The sequence below is a fragment of the Chelonoidis abingdonii genome, chromosome 1 (genome assembly GCF_003597395.2).
Source record: "Chelonoidis abingdonii isolate Lonesome George chromosome 1, CheloAbing_2.0, whole genome shotgun sequence".
NCBI classification, from domain to species: domain Eukaryota; kingdom Metazoa; phylum Chordata; order Testudines; family Testudinidae; genus Chelonoidis; species Chelonoidis abingdonii.
In genome coordinates this window covers 274,739,182-274,756,257 of record NC_133769.1, presented here as the reverse complement: position 1 = coordinate 274,756,257, position 17,076 = coordinate 274,739,182, and the positions used below count along the sequence as shown (strand labels likewise).

Sequence of the window (17,076 nt, the reverse complement as noted above, 5' to 3'; positions counted from 1 at the left end):
GTTACCAGGCAGGATATTTCAAGCCATATTCAGTTAAAGTAAGCACCTGCAAGAGGGTGCCAAACTATAATACAAGAAGGCAAACCAAATATAGAGAGTGAAAGACAACAATAAAACAAAATGACAAAAATCCTTAACACCATAACTAAGGGACATGTAAAATGGGTCAGTGTGCTCTACTCCCTTCTCAATCCCTGCAACTCCAGACTCACGAAGGAGAGAAGAATCCCTGAGGCCTAAAAAGGGGAACCCTGTTGCAGCTACCTCTCTAGGCCTGGGATGTGTGTGTTACAAAATCCCTAGAGCTGTAAGAAGAGCAGAACTGAGGCTGGGGGTAAGTGCATAATTAATTGATATGGGGATGGGAGGGCATAACTGATCTGGGTGGGGTGGAGGCTGAGGGAGCAGAATTGATGAGGCCACCGGAGGTAAATAAATAATTAGTTTGGGTTGAATAATTAATTGATGGGGTGGGGGGATGGCCAGATGGCCATACAGAATTAATTAATTAGAATTTGGGGGTTTGGTGAGAAGTAGGAAGCTCTGCACCATCAGACAGTGAGAGCTCCTGGAGAAGGGCCAAATCACCTGAATAAATTGGGAGAGTTGGCAAATGGCAACAGTAGTTCTCCCCCCCTCACACACACTTTAGGGATGGGGGGGTCATAATCATGAGATATTCCAAAAAAATACAGTATCTTTTATAAAAGAAAGTAGGAGGGGGGGCGTGTCTGGCTCATGGTTTCTGAGTTTGGGGCTGGGAATACTGCTTTAGTCGGTCATGGCATACCCAGGGCTCTCTATCCTGAGGACCCAAATCCCACAGTCCTGTCCAATCAACTGACTGTAGGATATGGTGAGTGTGTCAGGATGATTTTTTGCCCTTTCTGTGGGTTCTGGGTTCAACAAAGACTGAGTCCCACTGAGCTCAGGTCTTGGACCAGACTGAAGCTTTAATGCATCATCCCTGTGCAGGCCGCAAAGACTCCACACCCTAAGCACATGCACAAGCCTCTCGCTCCTGGTCCCTCGCCCTACTCTCCCCCACTCTTGCCCCTCACGCTTCCCCATTCATTCCGCCCCTGCTATCCACCCACGTTTTGCTCAGGGAGAAGCGAGCACCTCCTCTTGTCTGCTGAGGGCAAAGTGGCTCAGCTGTGGCTCTTGCGCATGCTCCGGCCACCCCTGGCGCGCAAGTGCAGTATCGTCAGGGGAGCGGCGCCTGACACTAGTCCGCGGGCTCTCCACGTTTCCCTAGAAGGGGGCGGGGCAGACGGCGGCGCGGCCAATCGGAGGCGCCCACGACCCACCCCAGCGAACTTGGAAGTGGAACCGCGCTGAGAGCCCTGCCTAAGGCGCGTGGCGGGGTCCGGAGTCGCGGCAGGGGTTAGGGTGCGCGCGGCCGTATCGCCATGGTGTCGGCCAGCGCGTGCGCCGGCCAGGTGGGCCCCGTGCTGCCTCTGCTGCTGGTGCTCTTCGACCTGCTCGGCGAGGGTGAGGGGCTGCAGGGCGAGCTCGCGCTGGTGCACGGCGCTGCGCGCAGCCGGGGGGGAGAGGGGACAGGGCTGTTTCCTGGCGGGGCAATGCCAGCCTTCTGCTTGGGGCTGGGGGGAGCTGCTGCCCAGCGTGCGGGGGGTGTTGTGGTGCTGGAACGAGGGGTTCGGAAGTGTGGGTGAGCTTGGGGGCGGTTGGCACCGTGGGGTGAGCACGGGTTGGAGCAGCGCTGGGCTGGTGAGGGGACGAGGCAAGGGTTAGAGTAGGTGCCTTGTTTGGTTTTTAGTGATATGTAATCGGATGCTCACCACAGAGAATCCCGCACTTCCCCGAGCGCTGTCACGTATTACCACATCACAGAGTTGCTCTACCATCTCAACCGCACCGCTGCGTGGTTTGAGTATTATATGTGCCCCTTAACCTACTGGCGCTTTGAGGAGTATCACCGCAGCAGCGCTGTGCTGGGCTCTAGTAGCATGGTGCCACCTGGGAGGGAGAGCAGAGCAGCTCTGTGCTGGATTTAAGGGCAATGCTAGTCTGTGGGTATTGAAGGGAGGTAAATCTGTGACGGGCAGGCAACGTCAGCCGAAGTTGAGCTTGTCAGAGGTGCACTGTCATTAATTCTGGGTACAACCAGAAAATTATGGCAGTAAAAAATAGAAAAGTTTGCAACTTTTTTAGTTGGGGACTGTGGACAGCCAGTTTGAAAAGAATAAATGTTTCTGAAAGTTCTAAATTCAAATAGATTTTAATAAAAATATGATGACCAGAAATAAATACAGCCATCACCATGAATTGTTGTTTTTAAAAATCCTAGTATTTAATTAATAGCATTTCTAACTTTGTGTTGTAGCTTTGTTTTGGTGAAACTACAGGAAGGTCTTAATCTGTTTTCAAAAGAAACTAGGGAAATTGATAGGGTGCTATTTTACTGTATGATTTTTAAAAGTGTGGATCTAGCTGAAAGAGTGGCCATGTGGAAATGGTATTATGGAGCTCTATACTCATGTCTCACTGATTTCCATATCAGATTTGCTCAGTTTCCAAGTAAAAGTACTTTTTTTCTAACTTTTAGCTCTGTAACATTGCTTTGGGCTCTGAAAATGAAGTTAGGTGGTGTTTTTTTATCCTTCATCACTGCCAAGGATAGTAGTTCTGAAGAACAAATTTATTCCCTCAGCTAAACTCATGCAACCCTTTCAGTTTCAGATTGTGTCCTAAGTAACATCTGTGTAATCATATGGAAAGCTAATGGGGTTGCACAGGAGTTTGTGAGGGCATAATTTGAAAGCAGGTTGTACAGATGTATCAGAAGACACAGTTTGGCCTGCAAAACTTGCATTATTGCTTTTAATTAATGAGATGGGGGAAAAAACTGTTTTACTGTCACAGCTCAGTGGATCTGGACCTTTCTGAGGGCTGTGGTCACTCTGGAGTTTAGAAATGCACTTCAAAGTTGTATTAAATGAGAAGTCTAAAACCTGGAGTGTAATATTGAATGTAATGGCAAAGATACATTGTAGTGTAGAAGTATATGCTGCAGGATTATATTGTTTTTTCCCCAGCTACTTCTGCAGCAATGTTAAAGGAAGAGTACTAACTCCAGAAGAATCAGTCTAAGCATTTGTACTTGTTTATAATCATCTGTAGATAATTCATCTTCCAAATATGTTCCCTATAGATGCAAGGCGCATGGATGACCTTGTTGCTTTGTTGATTGTCGCCTTGGTAGTCACAAGTTTACTTTCTAATTTTGTATATATTTTTCTAAAAGCAAGCTATAGTAGACTGTGAAATGTTCTCCCAGGGAAGGGTGCCATTTAAACCTAGACTGGACAAAGCACTCTAGACAGGGAACAATTCTACAGATACTTGAATGGCCAAAATATGATCTATTAGGTCTTTTTCATCTCTAATTTCTATGTCTTTAATATCTCTTATGAAGTAATATTTTATTTTGGTATATGAGTGGTTAATGTAATACATGACTCACATTTTCAGTAGCTGTAGATCATATTGTACATGTACATTGTACATTTTTAGTTTCTTCTTACTCTTGCCGTAGTGCTGAAAGAGTTAAATAGTGAAATGGAGATTTGTAAATGGGAGTGGTGTATTACTGTGAAGTTTCTACCCTCCTGGAGGCTTTATTCATCTCTTCTTCTCTCTTGGAACAGAAGCAGCATTTTAAGTCACAGTTGTGATGGGTTGGATCACAGAAACCCCCTTGTGGACACCAACTGACATGCCAAGACTATTTCTGCCCCTGGTTTCCCTGCCAGCTTGGGACTCCAGAGCCCTGCCTGGCTGCGCCAGACACACTTGGCAGCCACAAACGCAGACCCAGGTCTGAACCATGTCCCACAAACTATAAGCTTAACTGAAAGCAGCGTAAGAAATGTTCCTGTCTTTAACACTCAGATGCCCAACTCCCAATGGGATTCAAACCCCAAATGAATCCATTTTACCCTGTAAACTCATAAATCGTTCACCCTCTGTAACACTGATAGAGAGAGAGATGCACACAGCTGTTTCCCCCTACCCCCGGTATTAATACATACTCTGGGTTAAATAATAAGTAATAAGTGATTTTATTAAATACAGAAAGTAGGATTTAAGTGGTTCCAAGTAGCAGCAGACAGAACAAAGTGAATTACCAAGCAAAATAAAATAAAACACACAAGCCTTTGCCTAATACAGTGAGAAAACTCGATACAGATAAAACCTCACCCTCAGAGGTGTTCCAGTAAGGTTCCTTTTACAGACTAGTCTCTTTCTACCCTGGATCCAGCAAGCACTCGCACCCCCTGTAGTTACAGTCCTTTGTTCCAGTTTCTTTCAGGCATCCTTTGGGAATGGAGAGGCTATCTCTTGAGCCAACTGAAGACAAAATGAAGGGGTCTCCCATGGGTTTTCTCTTGTGGGTGGAGACCCCCTCCTCTCTCCTATGCAAAGTCCAGCTCCAAAATGGAATTTTGCAGTCACATGGGCAAGTCACATGTCCATGGATGACTCAGTTTGTACATGCAGCAGCCATTGCCCACATGCTATCTTGACTGTCTCCATGAACACTTCTTATGTGGATTTGAGCTTTCCAAGATCCACTGTTCGTTAAGTGTATCTTGATTGGGCACTTAATTTGCACATTCCTTTTTGAAGGAGCTGACCAAATGCTTTGCTAAGGCTACTTAAAAATCAAGCAAGTACATAGCCAATATTCATTGCTTTACATCAAATACAAAAATGATACATGCATACAAATAGGGTGAATAGATTCAGTAGATCATAACTTTTACAGAGGTATGTTACATGGCATATGTAGCCTCAAACATATTCCAGTTATGTCATATATATATATACACACATTCATAAGCATATTTCCATAAAGCCTTATGGGGTGACCATCACAGGAATCTCCATGATTTTATGAGGAGTTTATGGGATTCTCTTGGAGAAGGGTACTTATGTTGGGGAAAGAGATGATGCTGGAGTTTACTATTAGTTATTTTTTTAACCAGTTCTATTTCACCAGCTCATCTTCTAAGAAAGTCAATGCATGTTCCTCCAATTCACAAGTGTCTAATACTTTTTGGTACCACCAGTCATTGAACTGTGACTTTTAAGAAGTTCCCTTTGCAACTTGTTAACTTCCTGTAGAAGTTCATATTAACGATGTAAGAATCTGTAGGACAAAGGAGTGTATTTTAACCTACAGTCTGACATGGCTGCTGGTATTGGACTTCAGATGTCTAAGGGTTATGAAAAGATTCCTGAACTTTTGGAGGTGAACTGCAGCTTGCACTGCCATTTCCCTAGTATTCTAGTATCTGACTGAAAATGAGCCCCAGTCTTCGTCTGGAATTCTTCTGACTTAAGAACAGAAGAATGGCCATACTGGGTCAAACCAAAGGTCCGTCTAGCCCAGTATCCTGTCTTCTGACAGTGGCCAGTGCCAGGTGCCCCAGAGGGAATGAACAGAACAGGTAATCATCTCCTGTTGCCCATTCCCTGACTTCTCCAGCAGAGGGGCCTTGTGCCAAATTAAAACCTCTTGGATCAAAGATATTTGTCCACCCCAAGCTAGAGCTGGGAAGAGAGGACTAGATGGAAAAGCCATGTTTCTCTTCTGTCACTATCCAAGTAGCAAAGCAAATGGGTCATAAGGAGGGGGAGAAAAGATGGGCCAGCTCTACAGGCAGTTTAGCACTCAGAGCTAGCTTCACTCTCTGCTAAGCTTCTGGGAACTGCTGCTTCTTACCACCTTCCTTTTTCCTTCCCCTCTCACTAGATTTCTCTCACTGATCCCAAGCTGCTGCAGATTATGGAGGGGAAGGAGTGTCACTGATGATTTTTTTTTTTTGATCTCCCATGTCAAGTCCATTTTTGGGAGTGGAGGGGATTTCTCCTCAGTTGCTAGTATCCAAAGTTACTGCATATTCTTTGTGAGTGGCACAGGTGTTCCTTTCTCAGTCTCCTCCCTTCCCAAATCTCCTTTGCCTAATTGCGTTTAGAAGCAGTACAGCTGCTACTTAAAGGCAGACCTTGAGTAGGGGCCAGACTCTGTGAAGGGGAGAGGGTTCCAGATCCTGGCTCTGGACCAAGCCCAGATAACTGTGCTGTTGATGAGCACCTTTGTGCTACTCCTGAAAGCTCCTTGTAGTGGGCACTCCTCTTCCTGCTCTATATACATTAGAGTTTCCCCTCAAAAAAACAAAACAAAACTTTCTGCAATACGTAGAAATATTAGAAAAAAATCAGTTAATAGCAAAATGTCAGACTCATTTTAAACATCACACTTCCATGTAAAATTCTTTAAACCTTTTATAGTTCCATGTAGCAACTTAGATTAGTGTTACTGAAGATGTATACATATTTTCTTTATTTTTATGGCCTCTTTGTATAGTCACATAAGTTCCCTTGTTGCTTGTTGTTTGCATTGGCCTTTCACACGCCACAGGGAAGAAAGGTACATTTTGGAAGAAGGAGGAAAAAAAATGCTATGGAAAAATCACAGACTCAGCAGGAAGACTCAAACATGTGAAACTTCAATTTTTTTTTTAATTGACTAGATTTCAACCTGAGTCCCTCTTAAGGTTATACATAGAGATTTAGGAGATTTTAAAGTTTTGTGATACAGCATGGCCAGAGGGCAGCATAAGAGTGTTAGCAGGGGGCCTTATTCCCTGCCAAGGGAGGAAGGTTTGCTTTAGATTAACTAGAGCACCTGACTCCAAGTCATGATATTAACCCCTGCTTCATCAGACAGGGGTTGGTAGTTGAAGGAGAAAGGTTGGATTGGGAGCAGAGTGCAGAAGAGAACGATTGTCCAGAGACAAATAGAAGGTTGGAGGAGTGCTGCGGTGGTTGGGAAGCCCACAGAAACCCTGTAAGGGGCACAGGCTTGTAAAGAAGAGAGGCGAGAAGCCCTTCACAAGCTGACGGGTATGAGAGGGAAGTAACCAGGGAAGAAACCGTAGTCAGTGGTTCACACACCCCACGGCCCCTGGGTTGACTGAGTAAGGGCGGCCCAGGTCCCTCCCTCTCACTCCCCTCTCCAAGGACACTAGGGAGTGATAAGAAACTGGTTCAGAGCAGCAATAGCGCTCTGAACCTACCCAGAGAAGAGAAAGCGCGAGACCCAGCAGAACAGTACCGCAATTTGCCACAGTTGTATATTCTAAAGGTTGTTATACAACTCAGACATTTAAACTCTGCTCCCAGGATATAATTACCAGGAAACCTAATATTCATTCTACCTGTTTAGCTCAAGAATAAACGACGTACGAAGGGTTACAGACTAATTGCACCTCTGTTGCCTTCTGTCTCTGAGTTCACCCCCTCTAGACAGGCCTGTGCCTTACCCTCTTTGGAATTCTGCAATTTCCTACTCTATTAGTTTGGTCTGAGCTAACCTCAGCTCACATGCTTTCCTGCAGGTGCAGCTGGGTTTGACACCTCAGTCCTCCTCCTCAAGGGTCTGTGACCAGTGCTGCAATAGTGACAAAGACAGCCTTCTTACAAATCAAACATAGCTTGTTCCACTGTTAAAATAAACAATAGAAAAATGATTAAAAAACAGCAAATAGGCTCATGAGCTATCTTAATGTAGGCTTACCATTCCCTGATGGTAATCTAGTCAAATCTAATATCAGGGGTAGCCGTGTAGTCTGGATCTGTAAAAGCAGCAAAGCATCCTGTGGACTTAATAGACAGACAGAATTTGGAGCATAGCTTTCGTGGGTGAATACCCACTTCATCAGATGCATGTAGTGGAATTTCCAGGGGCAGATATATAAGCAAGGCAAGCTAGAGATAACAAGGTTAGTCAATCAGGGAGATGAAGCCCTCTTCTAGCAGTTGAAGGTATGAACACCAAGGGAGGAAACTGGTTTGTAGTTGGCAATGCCTTCAACAGCTTTGTTTAATCTGACTGATGCGAAATTTTGCAGATGAACTGAAGCTCAGCAGTTTCTCTTTGAAGTCTGGTCCTGAAGTTTTTTTGCTGCAGGATGGCCACCTTAAGGTCTGCTATAGTGTGTCCAGGGAGGTTGAAGTGTTCTCCTACAGGTTTTTGTATATTGCCATTCCTAATATCTGATCTGTGTCCATTTATCCTTTTCCGTAGAGACTGTCCAGTTTGACCGATGTACACAGACTTCAAAGAGAAATTGCTGAGCTTCAGTTGATCTGCAAATTTGACACCATCAGCTGAGGATTAAATAAAGACTGTGAATGGCTTGCTTATATATACCTACCCCTGGAAATTTCCACTACATGCATCTGACGAAGTGGGTATTCACCCACGAACGCTCATGCTCCAAAATGTCTGTTAGTCTATAAGGTGCCACAGGATTCTTGGCTAGTCAGATCTAGTTTTTTCAGACACCCCAGAGGGTCTTGGATGTCAGTCTGTTTCCCTCCAGCATCTTGCCAGCTACTGCCTTACCCAGGGGGAGAGGTAGGGAGCAGGAAAGCAAGTGTGTATGTGTGTCTGTCAATCAGTCAGTCTTTATCCAGCAAGAATCTTAATTACTATCAGTTCCTGGGCTTTAGTCCATGCGGACCAAACCGGTGTAGTAAGCTCAGTAAGAGAGCAAATCAGACTCCTCAGAGCCAATAGCTCTTCCACTGTCTCATAACAATCCTCCAGTTTTTACCTTGGGCGGCTTGTTTTGGGTCACTGTTTCCTTGCAGCACGTTATTAAACTAAACTAATGTATTCATACAGAAAAGATCCCAGTAACCAAGTCAGCATACAGTATTCAAAAATTATTATACAGCTGCTCCATGTCTGGCACAGTTGGCACTCAGGGTTCCATTCTGTGTCCCCTTTCCCCACCCCCTTATGGAGCTGATTGCACTCTGATGCTTAGCTCCTTGCAGGTAGGGTTGCCAGGTGTCTGGTTTTCCACTGGAATTCCCAGCTGAATAGGGACCTTGGTAGCTCCCATCAGCACAGCTGACCGGGCCACTAAAAGTCTGGTTGACTGCAGTGGGGCAGGTAGGCTCCTTGCCTGGTGGCTCTGCATGGCTCCTGGGAAGCAGCATTACGTCTCTCAGTCTCCTAGGTGGCAAGGCAGCCAGAGGGACTCTGTGTGCTGCCCCTGTCTGCAGGCACTGTCTCAAGCACTGGCTCCACAGCTACCATTGGCTGGGACCCAGAGGGACGTGCCACCGCTTCCCGGGAGCTGCACAGACTTCCTCGTCCCCTGGAAATGCTGGGGCTGCCTGAGGTAAGTGCCTCCCAGAGCCCACACCCTGAACCCCCTCTCGTGCCTCAACCCCATGCCCCTGCCCTGAGCCCCCTCCCACACGCCAGACTCCTTGGCTCCAGGCTTTGGGGACTCTACTTTGGGTGTGGCTGTCCCTGCTCAGAACTTTCATTTGCTTCTCTTGTACTACTGTTGGTGTAATTCTCCATCACCACATGTCATATCTGTTGCTTTCAAAATCTTGACAGCATTGGTGTGTATGCTGCTTCTTTCAGTTTAACTCTGCTGAAATCCTCGTGTATGTCTTCATCTTCTGTATGCTATATTACTGCATGTCTCTTCTTGATAGTCTCCCCAAGTTCCAGTTCTGCAAACTTCTGCATTTATGTAATGCTGCACATTTTTTCTCAGGTATACAAAGAATTATCAAATCAGCCCCATTCTCAAATAATTTCACTGACTTCCCATTTTAAAATCCAGTTCATAATTGTCGTCTTTGATTTATAAAACACTCTCTGGACTTGCTTCGGTGTGTTTCACATCTTGTTTTTCCTCTCTCCCCATCAAAGTTCCTTCTGCTCATCTAGCACTGGACTCCTCTGTCGCTTCTGACAGTGTGGTTACTGTAGGGAACTGTCCTTCACATTTCCTGCATTTGGATCAGCCTTATGTTTCTCCTTGAATATATTTGTTTGTCCTTGTCTATTCCTTTTAATTTGCCTCTCTCTGCCATGATAGCTGGAATTGTATTATATAACTCTTCTTAAAATTATTTTGGGACACTTTATATGAAAGATACTACCCAGAACAAGTAAGTCTTATTGTATAAACTCTATTCTTGGAGCTGTACTGACATGATTGATGATGAATCAGGAACAAGGAAGTGAAGGAAGCTGGTTCAGATTCAAGCACCATTCCAAAGACAGCGAGAAATCAAACTTTTCTAAATTAGAAAGGGTAAATCTAGTAGAGAAATGTTTTGTTCCTCACGCAAGCAAAATTGAAGTGTGAGAACAAAGAGTGGGAGGCCCTGAAAAGTGCTGTCTCCATTTAGAGCTGTGTTATTGTGAAGGACCCTATTTATTATGCAGTTGAATACCTGACCTGCTGCCAGTGTAGTTTTATTGTCAATGAATGTATGTTAATTTCAGTGCTGTTTGTTTGATTCTGCTGTGGTCCATAGCCAAAAGTGTCTTTTGACCTCAGTTGAAATGAAATGTGATCCAGTAGAATATCTGACTTTTAAAAAGGGTTTCACACTAAAGCAAATTTGAAGTGGGACATTCTGTACAAGTGACTCACTTTCACTAATTGTCTCTGTACCATTTGCTGCTGCAGTAGGTATTTATAGTTTAAGAACCTGCTTCCAGTTGACCCAGCATCTGGTTGATAATACAGTGACATCAGAACCCTAGCTTTGTTGACAGGCCCACCTGTCTGGAAGCCCCCTCTGAGTGTTGTACATATGTGTAGTTTTCTTATCTAGTGATGTATTTGAGGTATCAGTTTTTTGAGTTAGTATTTCAGGCCAGTGAAGTTTTCTCAGTGACCAGATAGAGTAGGGGTCGGCAGCTTTTCAGAAGCAGTGTGCCGAGTCTTCATTTATTCACTTTAATTTAAGGTTTCGTGTGCCGGTAATACATTTTAGCGTTTTTTAGGTTTCTCTTTATCAATCTAAATATAATATAACTAAACTACTGTTGTAGGTAAAGTAAACAAGGTTTTCAAAATGTTTAAGAAGCTTCATTTAAAATTAAATTAAAATGCTGATCTTAAGCCGCCGGCCTGCTCAGCCCGCTCCCGGCCTGGCGTTCCATTCACCTAGGCTGGCAGCGGGCTGAGCGGGGCCTGCGGCCGGAACCCCAGGTTGGCAGCGGGCTGAGCGGGGCCTGCGGCTGGAACCCCAGGTTGGCAGCGGGCTGAGCGGGGCCGGCGGCTGGGACCCCAGCTGGCAAGGGGCTGGCACCCAGAACCCCAGACCGGTGGCGGGCTGAGCGGGGCTGGCACCTCAGACCGGCGGCAGGCCGAGCTGCTCAGCCTGCTGCCGGTCCGGGGTTTCGTCCACTGGCTCCTGCCAGCCAGGGTCCCGGCTGCCGGCCCCGCTCAGCCCGCTGCCAGTCTGAGGTCCCGGCTCCACCCACATAGAGTGGGTACCTACCTTCTCCCTGGTTCTGACCCATTCTCTTCCCCTCTCTCTCTGCACTAAGCTGAGGGTGGTGGTGCACTGAGCACAGGGCTGGGGGTGAAAGAGCAGGCTGGGGGTTGGGGTGCAGGGTCTGGCCAGGAGCTAGAATGAGGGAGGGGGCTCAGGGTTGGGGCAGGAAGTTTGGGTGTGGAGTGCTTACCTGGGCAGCTCCCATTTGGGGCAAGGGGTGCAGTTGGGAATGTGGGTGTGTGTGTGCAGGAGCTCCCATTTGGTGCTCAGGGTGGGGAGTGGGGATGTGGGGGGGGTGCAAGAGTCAGGGCGTAGGGTATGAGGAGGCTGGGTATCTGTGGGGAGTGCAGGAGTTAGGGCAGGGGGTGTGGGGAGTGCAGGAGTCAGAGCAGAGGATGTGGGGGAGCTAGGTATGTGTGGAGGGTGCAGGAGTCAGGAATGAGGTCGTGAGGGGGATGCAAGGAGCTGGATGCAGGGGTCAAGGCAGAGGGCTGGGGGCGTGTGAGGGGGTGCAGGAGGTGGGGCATGAGGTGTTGGGGGCCTGGGGTCCAGCTTAGCCCGCTGCCGGGAGCCTGGCAGGCAGCAGCGTGCCATTAAAAATCAGCTTGCCTGCTGTCTTTGGCACGCATGCCATAGGTTGCCGACCCCTGAGAGAGAGAGAGGAGATTTGTTGGTAGAAGGGGATCAGCTGGAAAGAGCCATGGAGGAGCTACTTCAGCAGCATAATGAGGAAGCACAGCCCATATTCCCGCCTGATGAGCTGGTTTGCAGAATGTCCATTTACAAAGAGGCCAGAATCTTGTTTTTAAACAGAGCGGCTTTTCTCTCCAAGAGACTTCTCTCTCCTTTTCTCTGTTCCAAATTTTGAGAGAGCAGCCATCGTTCAACTTTAGAAATTGCCATACTGGCTCTGACCACTTGTTCATCCATTGCTGCATCCTGTCTCTGAAACTGACTAGTATTGGATGTTCCAGAGGAGGGCACAAGAAATTGTGTGGTTAATAATTATGAAATAACTTGCTCATAGGGGAAGTTTCTCCCCATTCTTGCCAGATATTCTTATGCCCTGAGACATTTAGTGTTTAATTTTCCTCGTGTTCTAAAGCCTCTCTTATGTAGCTGTGGATGTCATACATACATACAGATGTCTAAACCTTTTCTAAAGATAGAAGAATAAGGGACAGTCAATTAAATTAAAAGGAAACATGTATAAAAGTGATGTAAGGAAATGCGTTTCACCATTACACATGCTGGGCTTGATCCCGCACCATGCAGTTGATTGGAGTTTCACCATTGATTTCACTGGAAGCAGGATTAGATACAGAGTCTCTGCAGCAATAACAATTATAAATTCAGATTTATACTGTAATAATTATACCTCCTGGGTGATTGAAAGTGCTTGACTTTGTTCACATTTCATAATACACTAGGGGCTGACAGGTCTCTTGTACTACCTTGCTCTATAGGAGTTACTGTACTTGAATATTACATGTGGAAAGTCTGACTCCTGGCAAACAGTTTTTCTTGGAATTTGAAACACTGTTCTCATCAGTGTTTGTTTAAATTCCATTTATGATATCAAAATATGCATGATAACCTGTATTTAGGACTTGAATTTGTAAAAATTCTTAAATAAAAGAGCATGAAATAAAGTTAAGGGGAACTTCAAAAATTTCTGTGTGGACACTCACTGAAGAGACGATGAAGTTATCCATCACACTCTTACGATCAGGTTATTGAACTAAATTTAATATTAAAAAAATAACTGCTCATGTTTATTCTGTTATGCACAGTATGTGATCCTTGTATTTAGGATTTTAATTACAACAGGAGAGGACAATGTATTTTGCTATCTTATCTGGATGTAGAGAATCTTATGCGTGCGAAAGCTAGGTAGAATGTAGCTAGTGATGCATATTCAACAACTGCTTTTAAAATGGTGGCTTACAGTATTTAGACTTTCTTCATTATAACTAGATCTTTGGAGGTGGAGGGGAAGAAGAGTTAAAAGTCTGAAAGGAAACTAAGATATTGTCTCAATATTGAGCAATGTAGCATTTTGTTTTCATGTGCTTCTGTATCAGACTTATATTTTTCAGGTAGGGAGCTCTTGCCTGCTAACAAAAGATGAACTGTCCCTTATGATTTTTATGTATTATGAAGGGAGGGAGAGAGAGAACACTCTATCCATCCTTTTTTGGTAGTGTCAACTTTGCGAGAATCAAACTGCGATTAAAAATGTTGACCTTTCTATTTTAGGAGTCGAATGTGGAATAAATGCTGAAGTAGAAAAACAACTCGAAATGGGCAAGAAGTTGTTGGCAGCCGGACAGCTAGCTGATGCCTTGTCTCACTTCCATGCTGCTATAGGTGTGTATCTGAAGATAAAATTATTTAACTGTGCTTGTGGTGCAGGATTTTTGTATTGAAATACTCTATCCTTCACTCTTCCTCATAATTTGCTTAATTAATAAGCCCCCAAGTCACAATGTGTGGGTGGACTGCCATGCCCATGTGGGACCACATGGAGCCCTACAGACCTCATGGATGCAGCAAATGGAACCCCACATGGGTGTGGAAAATTCTAGGATCAGGGCTCAAACCTAGAACAGCCATAGAGTATGTGAACACCAAGCCTGGGAGGTGTTGCAAAGCATGAGGCAAACTAACTGCTTGTAACCACCTGGATTAGTATAATCCAGTGGTGCACAACGGTATTACATAGAAGGGCACAAACAGATTTTACATTCTTTAATAAGATTTACTCACCTGTATTGATTTATATTTTAAGTGCAGCTTGTTTTGCATCTATTTAGATAGACAATACTGTACCTAGAAACAGCTTATTTACCCACTTGTATAAACATGATGACAAAAAGCTAAAGAAGCTGCGGTTAGTATATTGTTTTGAAGCAGGCTGTGGGCCTTATGAAATGTTCTGGTGGGCCATGTATGGTCCATAGGCCTTAGGTTGGGCACCCTGGGTATAATCAGACAACACGTTTCTGTTATTGTTTTATCAAGATTAGAAAAGAAAACCAAGTTAACAACAAAGAAAAAGGAGGGAGGTGTGGGAAGGTGGGGCGAGATGCGGAGGGACTTATCCCTGTTTTCTTCCTCTACCAACCCCTCCAGCCCCATAAAAAAGAAAAAATAGTACATATTCCTTGGGTGGGGTAATCTTCCTGATTTATGAGAAACTGTACAGGTCTGTCTCATCTTACTCTGGGGTTACTTTCCACAGTCAGCGCGTAAAGCGAAAATTGCGTATAGTCAAAATTACATTAAGTGTAATGGCGAGTAGAATCGCCCGCACTACAGAAACAGTATTTAAATCTTTTATTTCTCTTTTTTTCCCTTGTTTTTGCCAACCGCGTAAAGCTGAAATCGCGCATGTTAAATGCGCCTAAGATGCGACGGACCTGTAAAGTGTTTTGGGACTTACATTCCAGTACTAATTTAATTTTTTCATAACTTTTAAATTCACGCACATAGCCATTGGTGGAGTGAAAGACAAGGACTGTTGCAAGTTCATACATTTCTGAGTGTGTTCATTGCTTGGGTTGAATGCAGACTTGTGCTTTGGAATGTTGTAATCTTAAATCTGCTATTAGTTAGGGTGACCAGATGTCTCATTTTTAAAGGGACAGTCCCGTATGTAAGCCCTCCTGCAAGTGTCCCGACTTCTTGTTAAAAATGGGCAAATTGTATTTTATATCCATTTCCCTACACCCCCATCAGTACTGGTGGGTCCTGCTGCTGGCAGGTCCCTGCTTGCTTGCTGCCCACCTAACAGTGGTGTGGTGTGTGTGTGTGTGTGTGTGTCCTGTAGCCGACCAGGGCGGTGGGTGTGCAAGGCTAGTGGTGGGGCAAAGCTGCAGTGCACGGGGCTGACTGCTGCTCCTGCTGGTCCATGCTGCATGCTGGCTATTGGCCAGCAGGGCCCTGCCTTCCTCTCTGTTTCTGAGTGGCACTGGCTGGGCGCTGCAAGCTGTGATGGCTGAGTGTGGGCAGGCACCAGCTGGCTACATGTCGCCTCTGCTGCCCATCCATCGGCCTTTTACGTGATTCCCCCTCTTGCTGTCTTCTCCATGTTTTGCTCCTTTAAAACTCAGCCTCGCTGCTACTCCATATCTCCCCCTGCAGGGTATGTCCTGCTCCCAGCGCTGTGCAGAGAAACAACCCCTGGTCGGAATGCTCAGCTCATGAACAGCCCGAGCGGCAGGCTCTTTCTTTCCCCTGCTGTCTCTGGCTGGGCTGGTACCCTGGGAAAGCCCAAGACCCTCTGGCCCAGGGCGCTGGCTACGGGGAGACAAGCCCTGAATGTGCCAAAGCTCCACACAGTGCTGGCATGGGGAAGCCTCTCTGCCCCTCAGCTAAGCTCTGGTGTGGGGGGGGAAGAGGGGAGAAGCATTTTCCAGACTGTTCCCGACCTGGCAGGCTCCACAGCAGCCCCTGGGGGAGGGGCTTAGCACCGACTTCACCTGCCCCCCTGCCACCCTAGGTTGTGCCCTCAGGGAGCACGAGGCTGCTCCATCCCCTAGGCACCCTCCACTGCTGAGCCACCTCTCTGGCCGGGTTTGCTGACACTCCTGCAGTCAGGTCCCTGGGCCCTGATGCACAATGCATCCTTAGGGATTAACCCCTTCCAAACTGCTCTGTAGCCAGGGGACAGGGGGAGGCTGGGTTATGTCGGTGGTCAGCAGCAGCCTGGAGACGTTATCTGCCTTTCAACACTATGTGGGCAGGAAGGGACAAGCTGCTTCCGGCCATGGGGGAGCCAGGGGGAGAAGATGAGCTCTAAAAAACAAAACAAAACATGGGCCAGGTCATCTCCTCCCTCCCCCGCACACTCCCTGTTGTTGGAAGCCACTCCCGTGCCTTCTGTATTGCTCAGTGCCGAAAGGCTGCTGCTGGTCATGTTCTGGTATGAATCCTGGCAGGGAGGGTTGGTTCGGTCAGTGTCGTTCTCGCCTCCCCGCATCCCCCCGGTGTGAGAGAGGTGTACGGGAGTGTGGGTGTGTCACCTCTCCCTGTTGGGAGGGGTGGGTAGGGGTGTGTGTGAACCATCTAGGCAGTATTTCTTTTTAACAGCAACAAAGAGTCCTGTGGCACCTTATAGACTAACAAATGTATTGGAGCATAAGCTTTCGTGGGTGAATACCCACTTCGTCAGATACATGTAATGGAAATTTCCAGAGGCAGGTATAAATATGCAGGCAAGAATCAGTCTAGAGATAACGAGGTTAGTTTTAACAGGCCTAGTCAACTTCATGTTAATTTGAATGTTTTTAAATTATAAAGTTATGAAAACATTGGACTATCCATAATAATGTTAAAGCAGCAGAGAATCCTGTTGCACCTTATAGACTAACAGACGTTTTGGAGAATGAGCTTTCGTGGGTGAATACCCACTTCGTCAGATGCATGTAGTGGAAATTTCCAGGGGCAGGTATATATATCCTAGCAAGCAAGCTAGAGATAATGAGGTTAGTTCAATCAGAGAGGATGAGGCCTTGTTCTAGCAGTTGAGGTGTGAAAACCAAGGGAGGAGAAATTGGTTTTATAGTTGGCAAGCCATTCACAGTCTTTTTTTAATCCTGAGCTGATGGTGTCAAATTTGCAGATGAACTGAAGCTCAGCAGTTTCTCTTTGAAGTCTGATCCTGAAGTTTTTTTGCTGCAGGATGGCCACCTTAAGGTCTGCTATAGTGTG

At 45.9% G+C, this 17,076-nt stretch overlaps 1 protein-coding gene across 1 annotated transcript in view; it reads left to right on the top strand.

Moving 5' to 3' along the window:
- Nucleotides 1-1,316: 1,316 nt before the first annotated feature.
- The window catches only part of DNAJC3 (DnaJ heat shock protein family (Hsp40) member C3), a 71,407-nt gene continuing 55,647 nt past the window's right edge, over nt 1,317-17,076 (top strand). The window contains exons 1-2 of the mRNA XM_032785014.2: nt 1,317-1,494; nt 13,621-13,731. Coding sequence (XP_032640905.1) covers nt 1,413-1,494; nt 13,621-13,731 — 193 coding nt within the window. The 5' untranslated portion in view covers nt 1,317-1,412. The remainder of the gene's footprint in view (nt 1,495-13,620; nt 13,732-17,076) is intronic.